Genomic DNA, 19052 nt, shown 5'->3' with positions numbered 1-19052 from the left:
ATTTTATTGTATTTTGATTTGTTTTTTTCTTTAGTAAAGGAAAACAAGTTAATGGATTTCTACCAAAAAAAATAAATGGCCACGGAACAATGTTACGTAGTAGTCTCAGAATGTAAAGGAAAGGAATGTAAAGGAAGAATGCTCATAAGTCTTGGTGCAAGTTGTACCCGTCGGCTGTAATATATATAGTGAAGATAATGAAATTATAAAGGTTTTTAATGAACTTTTTTCAAAAGGTGAATATGACTAAACTCTTTACAAAAGTAAATCGTTTAATAATGAATGTTTTTTTAGTTGGGGCTAGTGCAGAGATGACAGGGAAAATGTGTTGGAGTGAGAGAGATGAAAGAGAAAGGATTGGGAGGAATGAGGGAGGTGATTGGGGGTTTCTTTTTTTATTTTTTTAATTTTGAGAATGAAAATTATTAAAATACCCTTAACCTTAAAACTTAGAATTCATGATATATATGGGTATTTTTGTCTACTGAAACCTGGTACACATTGTGTACCAACTGAAAAACAAGCGTACGCAAGTTAACAAACCCCATATATAATATATATATATATATATATATATATATATATATATATATATATATATATATATATATATTAAGAAGTCAATTAAGAACTAGAATAAACATGCATTTAACCAAAACGTAAATGCCGGAAAAAGAAAAATAAAACTAAAATATGTTTCTTATAAATTGAACATATTTAAGAGAATATAAATCATTCTCTTCTTTAGTGACCCAAAATAAAAGAGCGGAAAAACTGTCTTTCAATCATATGCAATACAAATGAAAGCTTTTATGCAATACATGTCGAAAACAAATACCTAATGATTTTAGCATAAAAACATGAAAATGCATCATTTTATCATAGAAATTTCACAAAACATTCTCTTCTTTCTACCCAGTTTCAAAACAATTATCAAGATTAAAAAAAGGCAATACGCAAAAAGGTGAACCACAAACAAGGCAAAGGATAAAAGTTGCTCTGATACTAAATGAAACATTCAAACTACAGATTCAATTCATCTAAATATGTTAAACTAACACATGTAAACATATTCAGATTATATGAAATGCTGAAATATAAAGACTAACCTACAGTTATTGTTCTCATTGTTTACTTAGCTTTTGAGTTCTAAATCTTTACTCTGAAAACACAATGGTTTGTATATGAAGTAAAGAGTAAGTTTAGTCACCAAAACAAAAAAGAATATCCAATTTTTAAAGAAGTCCAAAACCATCACAGAGTTTTGAACCTTAGTCGAATTTGTTGCAAAAATCACAATACATATCCACACAAATTTGAAACGGTTTGAAGAATAAATCACATTGAAAAAGAGATCCAAATTAAAACTGAAGAAAAAATTAAAAGAGAATATATAGTCATAAAAATTGGAGATTTTTACTTTGTTATAACCTCTCTAGTACCGCTAACTGCTCCGTATTTTTTTTCATATCAGGCATATCTATTTTTATCAAATAATATTTTAAAATATTTTCAAACAACTTTGAAAAAAAAAAGAATAACATATTGTAAAGTGCAAATAATATTTTCATTATTTTAGTTAATTTAATGATTAAAAATACTGTAATATAACTTGTTTATTCTACATGAATACACATTTCAAGGAATCAAGTCAAAATAATGAATATTATAAAATTATAATTAAAATATATAGTGGAAAAGGATAATAAAATTAACCATTATCCAACAATTTTACGCAAAAAAAAAAAAATTATATAGAATATATATTTAATTGAGTTTTAATCCTCTCATGAATTTTAGATATTTTTATATATTTTTTATTAAAAATGGTTTTGCTCTATTGATACTCAAAATTTTTACAAATTTTTAATTTAATATTTATTTAGATATTAAGGTTAATTAGGAGTTAGGTGGCTGTTCTTTTTGTATAATTATTTTTTTTACATGAAAAATAGAAAATATGATTAAATTAGGTTTTAAAACTTTCTATATTTTTCAATTAGATCAGCACGCAATTTGATTTGTAAAAAAGAGAACTTGAATAGAACACGTATAAGTAAGAAAATAAGTTTATTTACCAAATAAAATAAAAAATAATTTAACAAATCAATATTTTACTATATTATATTTAAAAAATATAAATATAAAAAATTATTGTTATTTATATTAATCTTTTTAATTTATTTTGTTATAAAAATTAATTAATTAAAAATCTAAAAAATATGGGCTGTCCAATAACTAGAAGTGGGGTGAAAGAGATTGAGCCACTCAGTTATTTTTTTTAAATTAAAACAAAAAAAACAGATCAAGAAATTAACTTTTTTTCTAATATAAATATAATGAAACTTAAATCATTAATATCTAAAAAAAATATATAACATTTTAATTTATCTTATTGTAAAAGATTAATTAATAATTTAAAACATATTTATATATTTAAGTGTATTTTTAATAAATACATACATACATACATATATATATATATATATATATATATATATATATATATATATATATAAAATAAATGGTTCAACGCCCCTAGTGATAAAGAGGACCAATATATATAAGTTTGAACTTATAACAAAAACTAACTTCATTCCTTATTTTTTCTGAAATGTAGATGGCTAAAGTGTCGTAGAAAAGTTGCTCATACACCATTCATGAAGAAAGTCCTTCTCTTTTGGCTAAGTGTGCTTGATAAGAAAATCCAGAATAAGTCGATTCACCTGCTCAGGAAACTGTTCTTGAACAAAATGAGTCCCCTCAGGTATAGATGTCACTTCCAGATTGGGAACATGCTCTCTTGCTTTTTCACCCTTTGTTAAATCTTCAATCCCAGGAAACTTCAGAAAATAATCCTTCTCACCCAATATAAAAAGTGCTGGAACTCTAACCACCTTATCTGGTAAGTTAAACACTTCACCAAATGACCTACAAATACAAACAAAACCAACACATCAATAACAACGATGCACCATTGCTTCTACTTTTCTGGTGAGAATAGCATCTCACTATAAAGAACAAATGTTAGTACCTATATGGAACCTGCAATGCATTTTTGAATCCAGATTTCTCATACAAGGCACTGTACATTGCAAGATCTTCCTCAGTGAACCATGAGGGAAGAGGAGTATCAGGTTCTACTAGATCCATGATCTCCTGCTTTTCATTAGCTATTGGTATTTCACTTCTGGAGAAGAGGATGTAAATGTTACGCACAACAGTCTTTATATCAAAGCGTCCAAAATCAGCCTCTGCCCTTCCAGGTTCCTATGTAAATAGAATCAAAGTTATAGTGTGAGCAAAGAAATTTAAGACTTAGATAAACATTCTCAGTGTTTAGTGTTTCTTTTCAATGAAATCAGAGTATTGAAAGTTTGCACAAAAGGTGGTTTCGTAGGTTATTAGTTGCATTACAAAATAGCAAGAAAAAACATGTATATTTAAGGAAGTGCATCTTTAGGTTTTTGTACGGATACGAGCAAATTTGACCCACTAATTACGGATTTAGGTAAATTCGAAAAAAATTACAGAAATGGGGAAGTCGTGCCATCCCCAGACGATTTCCAAAGGAGAAGTCGTGCCACCCCTGCACGACTTCACACTGTTCACATGAACAGTGATGAAGTCGTGCCACCCAAAAACGACTTCTGGGCATGGTAATCGATTACTTTAAGCTATAATCGATTACCAAAGACTTAAAAAACATTTTTTAATGGTTTAAAAATTAAAAATAGAAAAAGTGAAGTCGTGCGGGGGTTGCACGACTTCATCTATTGAAGTCGTGCCACCCCCACACGACTTCACATTTTCTATTTTTAATTTTTTTTATTTCATTCTTAAATAAAAAAAAATTATGTTTTTAATGTAAAAAATATTATACAAATTAATTTAAACAACGAAAAATTAGTATAAAATTTAAAATAAACCTAAAACCTTAATAATGAATTTCTTTAATTTTTTCCACAATTATTTCTATTTTGTCATATTTTTTTATTTAATTTAAATTAGTTTTAATTAAAAAAAATTGCAACANAATAAGTTTATTAAGAAAAAATTTATACAATAATTTTATAACTTCTAAACCATAAAACTAATAATTTCTAACCATTTTTTAAATTTTTTTTAGAATTTTAAACACTTAAAAATCAATTTTTAATGCTTTAAAATGAAATAAAAAAAATTAAAAATAGAAAAAGTGAAGTCGTGTGGGGTGGCACAACTTTAATAGATGAAGTCATGCAACCCCCACACGACTTCATCTTTTCTATTTTTAATTTTTTTTTATTTCGTTCTAAACCATTAAAAATTGTTTTTTAAATCTTTGGTAATCGATTACAGCTCAAAGTAATCGATTACCATGTTCAGAAGTCGTTTTTGGGTGACACGACTTCATTACTGTTCATGTGAACAGGGTGAAGTCGTGCAGGGGTGGCACGACTTCTCTTTTGAAAGTTGTATGGGGTGACACCACTTCTCTTTGACTTTGAATTTACCCATATTGGTAATATAGGAGGCAAATTTGGCTACAGAGGTTAAAAAACCGCATCTTTAATATTACCTTCCATCTCAAAATGTAGAAGCCTTCAGGAAGGACTTTGTTAGAGAGAGATGGTCCTGGGGGAATAAATGGAACTCCCAATGTAACAACTCCCAAGACCCTTTCAGGGTGTAGAATTGAAAATAGATGTGCAGGACGAGCTCCAAAATCTTTTCCAACAAGAAACACCTAAAGTTCATTTAGGAGAGGAATCAATTAGGCAACAGATTAAGCATATATGATCATTTCACTCACAATTTTATACCTAGGCATCCCTTCATGCAAAACACCTCCCATAGCAAAAACTTTGCAACGGATTGAATTTACATGTTAATCAAGTTGAATTTGCTTTAATTAGCCCGATTAAGTTAAATCGAGCAATCATCAAGTATATATACACTTTACAACAATTTAGTTTTTCTTTTTTCTTTCTTGTAGTAAATTCAATAATAAAATTTATAATAGATATTTTAAGTTGGTTGCATGGGGAAACACAATTTAAAGAGAGAGTGCCTTTGGAAGATGGAGAGCTTGAAGAATATGAAGGAGGTCGTTGTGAATATCGGAACAGCTGGCTTTCTCGAGTTGAGGTGGAGGATCGGAGAGACCATAGCCTCTGTAATCGAAGGCGATGGCTCTAAATCCAGCATCGGCAAGGGCTATCATTTGGTGCCGCCACGAGTACCATATCTCAGGGAAACCGTGCAAGAAAACGACGGCGTTTCCACCTGAAAACACCAACACAGACCAAATCAACAACGCAAGCAAAATGCAGAATCTGAAAACGACGGCGTTGGATTGATTCTTACCACTTCCGATTTCTGCAACGTGGAGATTGAGATCATCACCAACCTTCACGAACTTGTGCTGGATACGATCCATCAGTGAAAGCGGAGAGAAACTGGACTCTTGTCGTCACACCAAGAGTGTCTCATGCTCTTCTTAGATTCCTTCTCTTATAACTTTGGAACATTTACCATAAAAATATTTAGAAAATGATTTTTTATCAATTTTTTCTTTTACAATGGTCATTGGTTAAATTCAAACGAACTCATAAAATAATAACATGTATTCGTGATTGATACATTAAATCCAAATTAATTCAATTAAATAAACTAATAAAACAGTGACATATTATCTATTATAAAAAATTGTTGTAAAAATTATTAAAATATTATTGAGAAGATTTTTGAATGATGGTTTATGAGAAGTATTGAGTTTGAAGAAAGAATAGAGGATAATAATTCATGTCATTAACGGATGAAAATGACAAAATCCTGTCACATCTAATGCATTGTACAAATTAATCAAACTTTTCTAGTTTTGGTAACCATCTACGCGTGAAATGATGGACTTTTGGAGTGAGTGTGATTTTATTCCCAAAATTCTTTCTTTTTTTAAGATTTATAATAAATAATAATAATTTAATAACCAAAATGCAATATAATCAAATTTCTTTTTCTTAATTAATGCAAGTATTATTTATACATTATTTAATATTTAAATAAAGATTACTGTCGATTCAATTTCTATACTCAATTATTTTTCTAGGTGACATTAAGCACATAATACTTGGTCAAGTTCATTTGTCATACTATATGTATATTAAAAATAATTAAATGTATTTACATGGATATCGATTTACATATGTCAAATAAAAGTAATTCAAGAGAATTTAAAGAATTAATACAAAAGTTTTTAATCTTCACCTATCCAATATATATAGAAGAAGAAAAAATTTAGACTCAAACAGAGTCATCTATATTCAACTAAATTCGGATAAGAAAGCTCCTCGTTATAATCAATTTGTAGAATTTTTTGTATTTTCGTTTGAAATTCTTTAATGTGGTGTTTGGATAATACTATTTAAAAAGATAATTTATTTACGGATTAAATATGTTTTTAATTCCTATATTTTGGAGCGATTTTGGTTTTAATCTATTTTCAAACTAAGGTATATTTTAGTCCTTTAACTTTAGAAAAGTTTAGTTTTAGTCTTTTTTACCAAAATTTTTATAACTTTATTTGTTGTTTCATAGCAAAAAGATACTAGAGTTTTCTAAAGTTGAAGGACTAAAATATACTTTAGTTTGAAAATGGACTAAAACCAAAATCGCTCCAAAATATAGGGACTAAAAACATATTTAACCCTTTATTTATTTAAAAAAATTTAAAATTATTTATATTAAAATGAATTTTGGATAAAATAATTAGAAAAAATTCAAATTTAAAAATATTCCAAATGAATAAAATAAAATAATTTCAAATACTCTAAAAAAATATAAGAAAATTGAAATTTCAATCATTTTAACTTCATTATCACTTCATTCATGAAGGTCACGTCGACCTACAATTTTAGAACTTTTTCTTTTTCTTTCACTCTATATCTTGTTCTCTTATCTTGTAATTGTTTAACTTGTTCTGTATTTACAAATTTCATTCACATCTTCAAAGTACATTCTTTATTGTTGGTTATACATTTTTCTTTTTATTATATAGTTATATTCAAATGATGTATTATCAAATTTAATAAATCAAAGAATTTTTAGATGCCACATTTAATTATTTCTATTTCTTAATATTTTTACTTATTATTTATATTTTTCATATGAGAATGTATGACTCTTAATTTCAAGTATTTAGTAGTTTAAACCTTTTATTTTACTAGGTAATATAAAACACTTATTTTTTTATTTTTTTTATCTTAGTTTTTGTTTCATTTTAAAGAAAGTTTGTTTCATTAAAACAAATTTTATTATCTCTTAACGGTTCAACTAGTATATTTTTGAAAAGTTTTATCAAATCTTCAAGGTATACTTTCCACTAGTTCGATATTTGTAGTTTTATCAAATCTTTAAGATACTTTTCATATTATCATATCATTAATTATACATTGTTTTCTGTGTAAGACTTTGCTAATAATGTATTAAATCATTTATTAGAAATGCATTTGATATTTTTACCTTTTTTTTTAATTTTTATTTATTATTTATTTTTATAACTTTTGATGATCTTTTATATATTTTTTTAACTCTTCTCGTCGATGTAATTTTACTATTGTAATATAAAGATGTTTCATTTCATTTACTATATAATCTAATAATTTAGTTGATATTAATGTCATGAATCTTGTTTGTCATCCAACATAAATTGAAATTCAAAAGATGAAAAATTTATGCTTAAATTTGAATTATTATTAGTTTAACTATTTTTTTTCTTTGCAATTTGATTCAAGTAATGTATTACGATATTTATTAGAATATAAAATAAAATATTTCATTAGAATTTATAGAAAATAAAACAAAGAGACATTTGAAATATTATTAAACTTGAATATTTGTTTCTTTTTTATAATTTTAAAAATATTTTTTAACTTTATCAACTTTGTTTCATTAACCTTACAAAATTTATAAATGTCTTGATTAACATGAAAATTTATTTGTGTAATTGTGTAATATTTTATACGATTATTTCACTTTTATCCTATTATTATTTGATACTTTGATTTGATTTTTAAATGTTTGACCTGATTTCTAAATGTTTGACATTAAAGAAATAAGAATATGTCTTTTTGGTATTAAATATTTAATAATATTATGTTTTCTTTGTTGTTATTTTTTTTACCAAAATTAATTAATTGATATTGAAATAGTAAAAAAAGTATATATATGAGTATACTTGTTATCTGATGTTGATGAAACAAAATTTTTATACATGTTATGTATGATGGAGATGAGAATGAGGTAATGAAACTCGTCCTTATTGCACTTGGTCTCATTCCTACTTATAATTTCATTCTTAATGAATGTCTTTAGTCTTCTATCACATATTTTTCTTGTTAGAACTTTTAAAGGGGTATACTTAAACAATTTGACATCAATGAGCCATAAACAAACATACATATATAAGATATTATAATACTACTTATAACCTAAAACTTTTAGACAATGTGTTTGTGAAATTTTTTCCTCGTATAATTTCATTATTTTTACTTAATATGGGATTCAGACTCACTTAAATTCTTAAAAATCTGTATTAATGGAAGCATTTTTAACCAAGAGTACCACAATTTCATATTAACTCTTTACTTTTATTACCACAAGAAAGCATACCCTAAGAAGATTTTTTATACAAGAAATTCACAACCTAGGATTATTTATCTAAGTGCAAACTTGAGTTGGTTATAACAAATAATTAACTTTAATGATATTGTTATGTCTTTGAATGGACGATACCATATTCAATACTAATGAACTACGAGTAAATTCGTATAAGAGATTACAAAATAACATCCAACACAAAATTTTAAAGAAATGAGTTCATATGCTCTTTTTTTCATATGTATTATTAAATTTTCTCATTTATACAATATGTAAGACAAATTCGTAACTCTTTTTCCTCCTCTAGCTAGGATATTGTGACGAGTCACTTTCTTCACACTTCTCCCAAATAAGGTTATGTGGAAAGGTGGTGGACAATGAATATTATTAAATTTTTGAAGTAAATGAGAGGTGAATGTCTACATTTTTTAAAAGGAAATTAGTACAACTGATAATAATGAAAAAGAATAAAATAAATAGATGATAACACAATGGTATTGGCCGAGTCTGCCAAATAAATCACTCATAAATCATAGGTTGTGCATATAGGTCATCCATTGACTTAATATAGAATGAAAGGTGTCCCACAAAATGATATTCATCCATAAAAGCCACTTCTCTAAGTGCTCTAAAGGTTAGTAATCTATGTGTATAGAGAAAATATTAGTTGTATTTCTTAAGGATATACAAAAAATATTTAACTCCTGTTATCTAACTACCCACATTGTTTAGTATGTAAACTGTGGTATGATTATTGCTTTATTGGTATGGTTCGTTATAAAGCTAACCTATGATTTTGAATGCAATACAACGTTCCTTCAGCGTATGCAATTAGTATAATTCTTTTTGTGTGAGATAAAAACAAGTAAAACAATAAATTGATGATTTTTTATTAGAGAGATGACTTTTTTTTTAGAACTTGAAAGTTTTAAAAAGATGTCAATGAATAAGTATATCTTATCCACTCTTATATACTTTTAAAATATCTTTTATAAAAATGAAAAGATTTTAAGCACAAAATATTATTTAATACTAGAAGAGTTAAATAAAAGATGGACAAAATATTATTTAATCCTAAAAGATGGATAAATTACACATGAAATATTTAATTATAATACATTTCCAACTTTATTAACACTTCAGGAAATATAATAAGAATTATTATATAAAATATTATTTATCGACAAAATGAAGAACTTATCTTAAAGATCATCTTAATATTAATTAAAAAAATTAATTAAAAAAAAATGTAATTTTAAATAGTAAAATTCTCTTATAAAATCTATTTATATTTTAAGTTTTTATAATGTTAAATTAATTAAAACTCACCATTTTAAATTGATTATCAATTTTTTAAATTCTTACATAAAATATATATATATATATATATATATATATATATATATATATATATATTGAGTGAGATTAATTGTTAATTATTTCAATGAGATTAATTAATTATTTGAAAGAGTGAGTAAGTTTAATTATGGCATGATGATGAATTTGTTTTTCATAAAGAGAATAATGTATAATAATTATTTGCAATATCTTTTTGGCATCGGAAATTGTGATCTTAAATGTATTGCTATTAGTTGCTAATTAATAATGACGTTAAGAATAACCTTCAACTTTTTCCAAATAAAATTAAATTCTTATCTTAAACAAAACTCTATTTAAAAAGGTAATTAATAATTATCTACAGCCAATGGAGAAATCAGAAAATGACAAGAACACTGACCATTCACACGTAAAAGGTAAGAAAAATGTTGACCATGCTCAGTTACCTTGTAATACTCAAACTCAAACTCATACTCAACGTAGCAAGAATTTGAAACGGTGAAAACCACAGAGAAAGGAAGCGTTTTTCTCTTCTCTTCTTTTCCATTCATTCTCACTCTCTCACTTTCTCCTTCTGTATTACCAATCTTTCATTTCTCAGTGAATTTCACCACCTTTTTCCTACTACAAGCATCTCATTTTCATCTTTGGCTGCATGCAACAGCTACGTCATTGTCATGGCTGATTCACCATCCCAGAAGCATAGAGTTCTCATGGTATCTGATTTTTACTATCCCAACTTTGGTGGTGTCGAGAACCACGTTTATTACCTCTCTCAATGCCTCCTCAAATTAGGCCACAAGGTCAGCTTTTTAGATTTTTCCCAATTTATCATTTTGAGTTAGTTTAAGGAGTTGATCCTCAGAACCCAAATTATTAAACTTTTTCATGTCATATTATTGGTACTCGTCTTGATAGAGACAAATTGATTTTTTTTTTTTGTTGCTCTGTGCTATCTGGTGTGGTAGTACTCGGGATTGAGTTATTGCTTCTCATTATTCTTTAGTACTAAATACAAAGGAGATCAATGTAGTAAATGCAAATTGTACGTGGAGTAGTTTACCATTCTTTTTTTGTAGTTTGTGCTGTGGTAAATTTTTATTGATTTGAAGTGTTGATTCTTTTGACGATTCAGGTGGTGGTGGTGACTCATGCTTATGGAAATCGTTCTGGTGTTAGATATATGACTGGTGGTTTGAAAGTTTACTATGTTCCGTGGAGACCATTCTTTAATCAGAGTACATTTCCAACCTTGTATGGGGTGTTACCAATTATAAGGACAATTCTCATTCGAGAAAGAATTACTGTAGTACATGGGCATCAAACTTTCTCAACACTTTGCCATGATGCCCTTTTGAATTCGAGGATCATGGGATACAAGGTTGTGTTCACAGATCATTCACTGCATGGTTTTGGGGATGTTGGTAGCATTCATATGAACAAGGTGATGCAGTTTACCTTGGCAGATGTGAGTCAAGCAATCTGTGTCTCCCACACAAGCAAGGAAAACACAGTGTTGAGGTCAGGTCTGGCACCAGAAAAGGTTTTTGTTATTCCTAATGCTGTTGATTCTGCCATGTTCAAGCCAGCATTGGAACGTCCTAGTGGATCGGAAATTGTTATTGTTGTTATCAGTCGATTGGTTTACCGGAAAGGAGCAGACTTGCTTGTTGAAGTCATTCCAGAAGTATGCCGGTTACATCCTAATGTGAGTTGTTCAAATTTGAAATCACTGTTAGTTTGTCCTGCATGATGAAATTTATGAAATTGGACTTTGTCTAACATGGAGCTTATGGTATTAATTTAAGACTCCTTTGGTATGTAGGAGCCACAGTAAATTATGCACCAAAAGAAAATATGTTTGTCCAGAGTACATTATATAATTTATAGTCTTTTTACTGAATTCTTTCGAAGGCATAACTTATATATCTATTTGAAGGTTCGATTCATTATCGGTGGTGATGGACCTAAGCGTGTGCGGTTGGAAGAGATGAGAGAAAAACATTCTCTTTTTGATAGAGTTGATTTATTGGGAGCTGTACCACATACACAAGTTCGATCTGTTCTAATATCTGGACATATCTTCTTAACCTGGTTCAGTTTCTTCCTAAACTTTACTCTTTCGTGGTGTTGAGTTAATAATTCTGTCATAATTTGTAGCAGTTGGTCAGATCTTTTACATTTATTTTCGCTGTTGTTGTTACTTCGCCGGCAAATATTCACTACCATAGAACGTTACTAGTGTTAGAAGGACACGGCATAAAATATAATTTCTATAAACAAGAAAGCCATTGCAAAGTGTACGAAGCTTAAATATAATTTGCTAACTAATTTTGATGCATATCTACCTTCAAGATTTTCCTTTTGTTGTCATTTGTCTTACTTCTCAGCTATAGATTTTGATAACATCTTTAAGAGAAAAAAAAGGAAAACCTTCTGAGATTTTAGGGATTTATTTTATACATCGTTGAGGTGATTGCAGAGAAGTTTAGTATTTTCGTCCATCATATAAAAATTGCGATGTTTTAAAATCAACAAATACAAGGTACAAAATATGCTGTGCCAAGATGATAGATATTTTTAAACCAGTGGATTGGTTATAACATGCCATTGACCCCTAAAGTATTCATTTTATTAACTGTTAGAACAGAGGTATTTTTGGGCTCTATACTAGCCTATACAATGATACAGATGGTTAAAGTAAGGCTGACCCTTGAACTAAGGGATTTGACAGTTGATCTTTGCAGTTAATGCTCATATTTTCTAGCGATTCTAATGACACTAACACTCCCCTCAACTTGTTGCATAGATGTCTTTTAATGACCAACTTGTCATGAGAGTCATAGAAGTTCTTTGCCGTGAGAATATCTTCCAACATGTCTATGGATGTGACAAAAGGAAATCGAATGAACATCGCTTTGAGATTCTGCTATTTGAAATGCCTATCTACCGCCATATGTTTGTTCAATCGTATTGGACATAGATTTGTGAGGGATGACAATTGCAACTTTGTCACAAACAGTTTCATCTTCATGTTGGGACCAATGCTCGTCTCCATTAGTAACCTTCTAAGCCATAATACTTCATTAAATCCTTTTGCCATGTCCTCAAACTCAGGTTGAACGCTAGTGGAAGCCACAGCCTTCTGCTTTTTACTTCTCCATTTATCTCTCTTTTCAATAACAGCTCCTGGTCCTGCTGTAAAGACTAGATATCCTTGTCTAAGGCTTTTACTGCATCATCAAGTTGTTTGATTTGGATTGAATTACTTGCCTCTCTTCTTTAGCTCCATCTAATACCACCTTTAAGCTTAACCTGATCTTTTCTGCCCCATAGAATCTTGTACTTTGGATCCATGATACCGTGGCAATAACCTTTTCCCTTGTCCGTTCCAGCTGTTTGTTTTTTCGAAGGATTTTTTTTTTCAGCCAATGGAATGCTCTCATGTCGTTAGTGGTATTGCAAGCTACTAATAAGATTGTTAAGTTCCTTATCAGATGAGCAAAATCCCCCACCCTGGCCTGAATTATTTGTAGTACGCAGTTTGTCTAGTGTCAGCAGCAGAGGTTCAATTTCTTCTATTTTTTTCATCGACAATACTCTGATATTGCTTATTGTCATCACTTAGATACTTAACCTGAGAAATCAACTCTGCTCGTTTTGCCATTAAAGCATCAGTGACCTGAATTCGTGCATGATTTATCTAGCTCATCTCTTTGTCAAGCTTATCAAGATTCGCTTTAATGATTGGATCGTCATAAGGCCGGAACCTGATAAGATAAAAAGAATGTATCTGCTTTGGCGCAGACCAATCTTCAGCTGCATCTTTAGGACATTAGAATCTGGGGCAACTTCCCCTTCTGGTTTGGCAGATTCATCTCCATGTGACCCAAATAGAATGGTGTCAGCGACTTCTGCCTCTTGTTCTAATTTCCCATTTTCAATTTCTTGATAAATAGGTTTGTCTTTTTCAGCACTGTTCTCCGCTGGCCCTTGAACCGTCTCAAATCCCACAACCAAACCGCCATGGCTCTAACACGAAGGCCATGACCAGGATTGGAAGAATGAGATGGAATTTCGTGGTTGGTCTTGAGGCAATCTTGAAGAGATTGGTGAATGGAATTCTGAATTGTTTGTGGCAGAGATTGCTGCAGCGAATGGTACAAAGAGTTATGCAAAAAATCATGGAGGTGCAGCTAAGTCTGCCAAACGAGCATCCAATTGAACAGAAAGACGTTCTTTCATTTCTTTTATCACCTCAGCGTTGTGTGTAGAATCAGCCACGAGACTGTGAATTTGGATCAAACCCAGAAGCAGAACTATAAGGAAGGAATTCGAAGAATTACAGAACTTCCAGGAGATAAAAAAAAAAACAAAAAAAGAATGAATGAAAATCCAAGAGAATTACAAGAATTCTTTTTTCTGAATGAAATCAATACTGAATCAACCTCCCATATATAGCTGTCCTGTTGCAACATGCTATTAACTAACTTGCTAACGAACTTCTAACTGAAATCGCTATGTACAACACGTGCCCCTGTTGATCATAATTCTGTAGCAGGACTCCATATGAAGGGCTGAATTTGATAACATAGGAGAAGAAAAGGTTCAGATCCTCATCAATACTCAATTCACATTCATGTTCAAGTGAATATACAACAAAATCACTTGAAATAGTTGGCCTTCTTTGTCTTTCAGACCTTCTTGGCGCTAATTCCTGTGCCTCTTGTATCACTTGTTCATTAGTCACATGCACATCGTTTGTTGGTTCATTAACCATATGCTCATCTTATGGGTTTTGGATATCATTTTGTTGTATTGTTGCTTGAACATAAACGTAATACAACTAGAGGAGCAACATCCTTACAAGAAACATTAGGCGAAGAAGATTCACCATGAATTTCTACAATATCCACCTTTTATGATTTCTTACTCCCACTAAATTGACCATTTTCAATGAATCGAACATTACCAAACTCAACTATTTTTCCACTATGGTACAAACAATTGAATCTGTATCCTTTAGACTTTTCAGGATAGCCAATGAAGAAACCACTAACTATTCTTGCATCAAGCTTCTTTCCATGTGGATTATACATTCTTATTTCTGTTGGACAACCTCAAACATTGAGATGTCTTAAAGTGAGTTTTCTTCCTATCTACAATTCCTAGGGAATCTTAGGAACTACCTTACTAGGAATCCTGTTAAGCAGATATGTTGCATTCTTTTAGGCATGCATTCACAAAGATAAAGATGCAATACTGTAATCTAGCATAGACTTAACTATATCTATTAAAGTACGGTTCTACCTTTAGCAACAACATTTTGTTGAGGTGTGCCAGGCATAGTGTATTATACACACATGCCTGTACTTTCAAGGAACTTTGCAAATGATCCTGGACATTGTCCACTTTCAGCAAATACATTGTCCACTTTCAGCAAATTTTCCATTAAGTTCACCTCCTCTATTAGATTTTACAACTTTCACTTTTCTATCAAACTGCCTTTCTACCTCATCAATGAGCACTTTTAGGATGTCCACGGATTGAGATTTTTCATGCAGAAAATACAAATAACAATAATGTTAAAAATAATCTATAAGGTTGATAAATACTTTTCACCATTCCTAAGATAGAATGTCAAAGAGGCCTAAAATATCAATGTGTATTATTCCTAAAATTTCATTGCTTCTTGTAGCAAAATTATTGGATATCTATTTGGTTTGTGTTCCTTTAATACAATCCAAACATACATCCCAATCATCAAAATCCAATTGAGGTAAAATGTCATTTTTCATTAACCTTGTTATTCTTTCCTTCGATATGTAACCTAATCCTTGATATCACAAATAAGTAGAATTATTATTAAGCACATTCCGCTTACTACCGGTAACATATTCGACATTAAACAATGATTCCATAAACCTAACATCAAAACAATATAAACCATCTATACCATATTCATATCAATACATGTCTTTAAATAAAGAGAAGGCATTGTGTCCAATCTTAAAGTAAAATCTTAACTCATCCGACTTTGCAACAGGAACTAAATTATTTGGGTCAGAAGAGAGGTATCTTTATTCTTTTTTACTTGGTCATTTGCAGAAGTAGGAGAAATTTTAGGCTCTATACCAGCCTATGCAACAATAAAACGATACACATTGCTAAAAAGAAGGTATAACCTTGAGCTAAGGTTTTTGATAGCTGATCTTAGCAATTAATGTTCCTATTTCCTAGCGATTCTAATGACTCACTGACTCTAACCATTGGGAAGAATCTCAAATTCAACCCTCTTGTTTATATGTGGGATGTGACAGACACTAGTGATCTAAGGAGTGTAGTATTACATCTTTAGGAGAAGGGGTAATTTTAATCAGATCCAATTCAATCTAGGGGTTCTAAGACCCGTAGAATGGGGACACTAGTTCACTCAAACTTGTGAGCATGAACCTTGAAGAACCCCACTATGATTAATGTTACTTTCTTTCTACCTTTTGTTTATGTACACCTGGTTGGCTTACATTACATAAAGTCAATGTGGAACCTGCACATGCTGATCCATGACATAGGAATTGCATAAAAAACCAAGATCAATCCAACGTATTACATTCTTCCAATATGAAATTATTTGATTTTAACAAAGTATTGAGGACATGAACTTTATCAGCTCGCACCTTCTATGTTTTCTGGGATTTAAATTCTTTTTTTAAGCACTTCTGAGTTCTTTCCAATATTATTTCTTTTATATCTCTTGTCTTATCTGAGCTTTGCGCTGTTGTAGTTCCTTGACAGAAGCTTTTTGCATGGCCATATTAGAGGCTGCTAGTTGTGGACTGTTAACAGTGAGCACACGAGTTGGTGGTGTTCCTGAGGTAGGTATCTGGCATCTTCTTTTTGCACCTGTTTGGTTTTAGTATAAAGGTTTTCAATATAGTTTCTTTTTGATTAACTGTTACGAACTTCCATTTCTAACCAGATCCACTTACATGGCTATTGAGACAATTGTGGAATCCTATAATCAATATATTAATTCCCTTGCTGTAGGTTTTACCCGATGACATGGTTGTGTTGGCAGAACCTGATCCAGGTGATATAGTGCAAGCAATCCAAACAGCAATATCTATGCTTCCCAAAATTGATCCACAAGTCATGCACAATCGAGTGAGTTTGTAGTTTAAATAGCCTCATTCTGTTGCTTTTAGTGTGAAAATTAATTACCCTTCAATTCATTTATTTATTTTCTGTAGATGAGGGAACTCTACAACTGGCATGATGTTGCCAAGCGGACAGAAATTGTATATGATCGTGCTTCGAAATGTCCCAATCAAAGTCTATTAGAATGTCTCTCACGGTAATACTTTCCTGATTCTATTTTGTTCTATCTGCAACACATAATTGTATAAAAAGGTCCACTGTTCATTCTGTTTCAATCATGTGATTAGCTAATTACTTGAGCATTATCTAATCTGCTTGTAACGGAAGTCAGAATCAAAGCACTGTACTTTGGGATCTTCATTTAACTAAACTACAGTTTTGATTTTTTAGCCTAAGTGGTTCATGTGTAAAATAAATACATAAATTAGGAGTAGGATCAAAAGAATCCGAGTCTTTATATATTGTATGCTTTGTTGAAATGGTGTCATCATAAAGTGAGATCATTTTTCCAGACCTTACAAATATCAGTGCTACTTCTTCGATTGCTTATTGTCTCTTTTCTTTTAGATACTTGTCTTGTGGAGCTTGGGCAGGCAAGCTCTTTTGCTTGGTTATGATATTGAGTTTTTTGTTTTGGCATCTATTGGAACTGTGGCAAGTAAGTTGTAATTTTGGATATGTTTCACATATTCTTCTTATTCATGTTTGGGAGTTGTGACATGTTTGTATTCCATTATTAGCCTGCAGATGATATTGAGGAGGTGCCAGATGTTACATTTTCAAAGAACTGTGATGAAGAGATGTTGCAGAAATCCTAACTATTGAAGTGCAAAATTTTAGTGATGGTATTTCATTAGCTTCCCAGATCAAGAAATAGGTAGTAACACACATAACAAATTATATTAGAGCCTAACATAACAAATGAGGTAGCCCAGAAAGAAAAATTGTGAACTCACTTCAAGCATTCAACTTTACTTGAGTACATGAGTGCATGAACTTTCTGAAAAGTAAATGTAGACAGATCCTTGTACTGTTTTATATAACCTGCAAGGAATCTTCATCAGAAAAAGAAGAATTGTTGTTGCAAATAACAGCAGATGATGAACCTCTAAAAACTGCAGAGTATCCTAGTGGAGGGTGTTTGATATTTGATTGTTAGTAGAATGCAAATAACAGCAGAATGCATGTGACTTTTTCAAAACAAAAAAATATGGTGAAATGTTTTCTCCATCCTTGATTCAACTGATAATAACTTATCAACATTTAATATTTTAAAGTTAATTACCTGTTATTAACTTCATATCTTTCCAGAGGCTCTTATGATTATCTATATACTTCATTTTTTTAATTATATATATAAAGCTATCCACAAAAATTTTTAAAAGCTTTTTTATTATATAATTATAATCATGGTTTTAAAAATATTAAATATTTTATAAGTACTTTTTTTTATACATATTCTATTGTATAATTATAATAGTATTTTTTAAATAAGAATTAAAATATTTTATAACTACTTTTTCTATACGTATTTTAACTATCGCTTTACTTTTTACTTTGATGAAAATTTACCCGTGTTCCTGTGACATAATTATAGTATTATGAAAATTGAGAAAAAAATATTTTCAAAATTACTTTTTATCCATATAATTTTTTTATAACTAATATAAATTAAGTAATATATTTTTAATTAATTGTATTATTATAATTAATTTTTTAAATATATTTATTTATTATTATTATACAAAAGTGGGTGCAGATGGCCATAGTAGGATATAATTATTTTATGCTAATTAAGTTAATTTAAGTATGTATTTAATTCTAGATTAATCTATTTTATATTTAACTTTTATTTAAAATAAATATAACTCTTCAAATCAAGTTTTGGAAACCAAATAAGAATTTCTTTAGAAAAA

At 29.8% G+C, this 19052-nt stretch overlaps 2 protein-coding genes across 2 annotated transcripts; one reads left to right on the top strand and one right to left on the bottom strand.

Moving 5' to 3' along the window:
• Positions 1–2541: 2541 nt before the first annotated feature.
• Positions 2542–5528, bottom strand: LOC106767813 (bifunctional epoxide hydrolase 2). Its single transcript, XM_014652765.2, has 5 exons — positions 5350–5528; positions 5054–5268; positions 4562–4729; positions 3035–3270; positions 2542–2931 (listed from the first exon to the last, which is right to left on the bottom strand). The coding sequence occupies exons 1-5, from the start codon at positions 5420–5422 to the stop codon at positions 2685–2687; spliced, it is 939 nt and encodes a 312-aa protein (XP_014508251.1). The 5' UTR covers positions 5423–5528; the 3' UTR covers positions 2542–2684.
• A 4921-nt stretch (positions 5529–10449) lies between these two features.
• LOC106766396 (phosphatidylinositol N-acetylglucosaminyltransferase subunit A-like) lies at positions 10450–17954 on the top strand. The gene is made up of 8 exons (XM_022782789.1): positions 10450–10781; positions 11114–11686; positions 11918–12072; positions 16763–16853; positions 17026–17142; positions 17229–17332; positions 17704–17794; positions 17877–17954. Exons 1-8 carry the CDS (start codon positions 10656–10658, stop codon positions 17952–17954), a joined length of 1335 nt encoding a protein of 444 aa, XP_022638510.1. The 5' UTR covers positions 10450–10655.
• The last annotated feature ends 1098 nt before the right edge of the window (positions 17955–19052 follow it).

This window comes from Vigna radiata, chromosome 7, assembly GCF_000741045.1.
Source record: "Vigna radiata var. radiata cultivar VC1973A chromosome 7, Vradiata_ver6, whole genome shotgun sequence".
NCBI lineage: Eukaryota > Viridiplantae > Streptophyta > Magnoliopsida > Fabales > Fabaceae > Vigna > Vigna radiata.
Note: the sequence above shows the minus strand (reverse complement) of the source record. Positions and strands in the feature narration are given on the sequence as shown.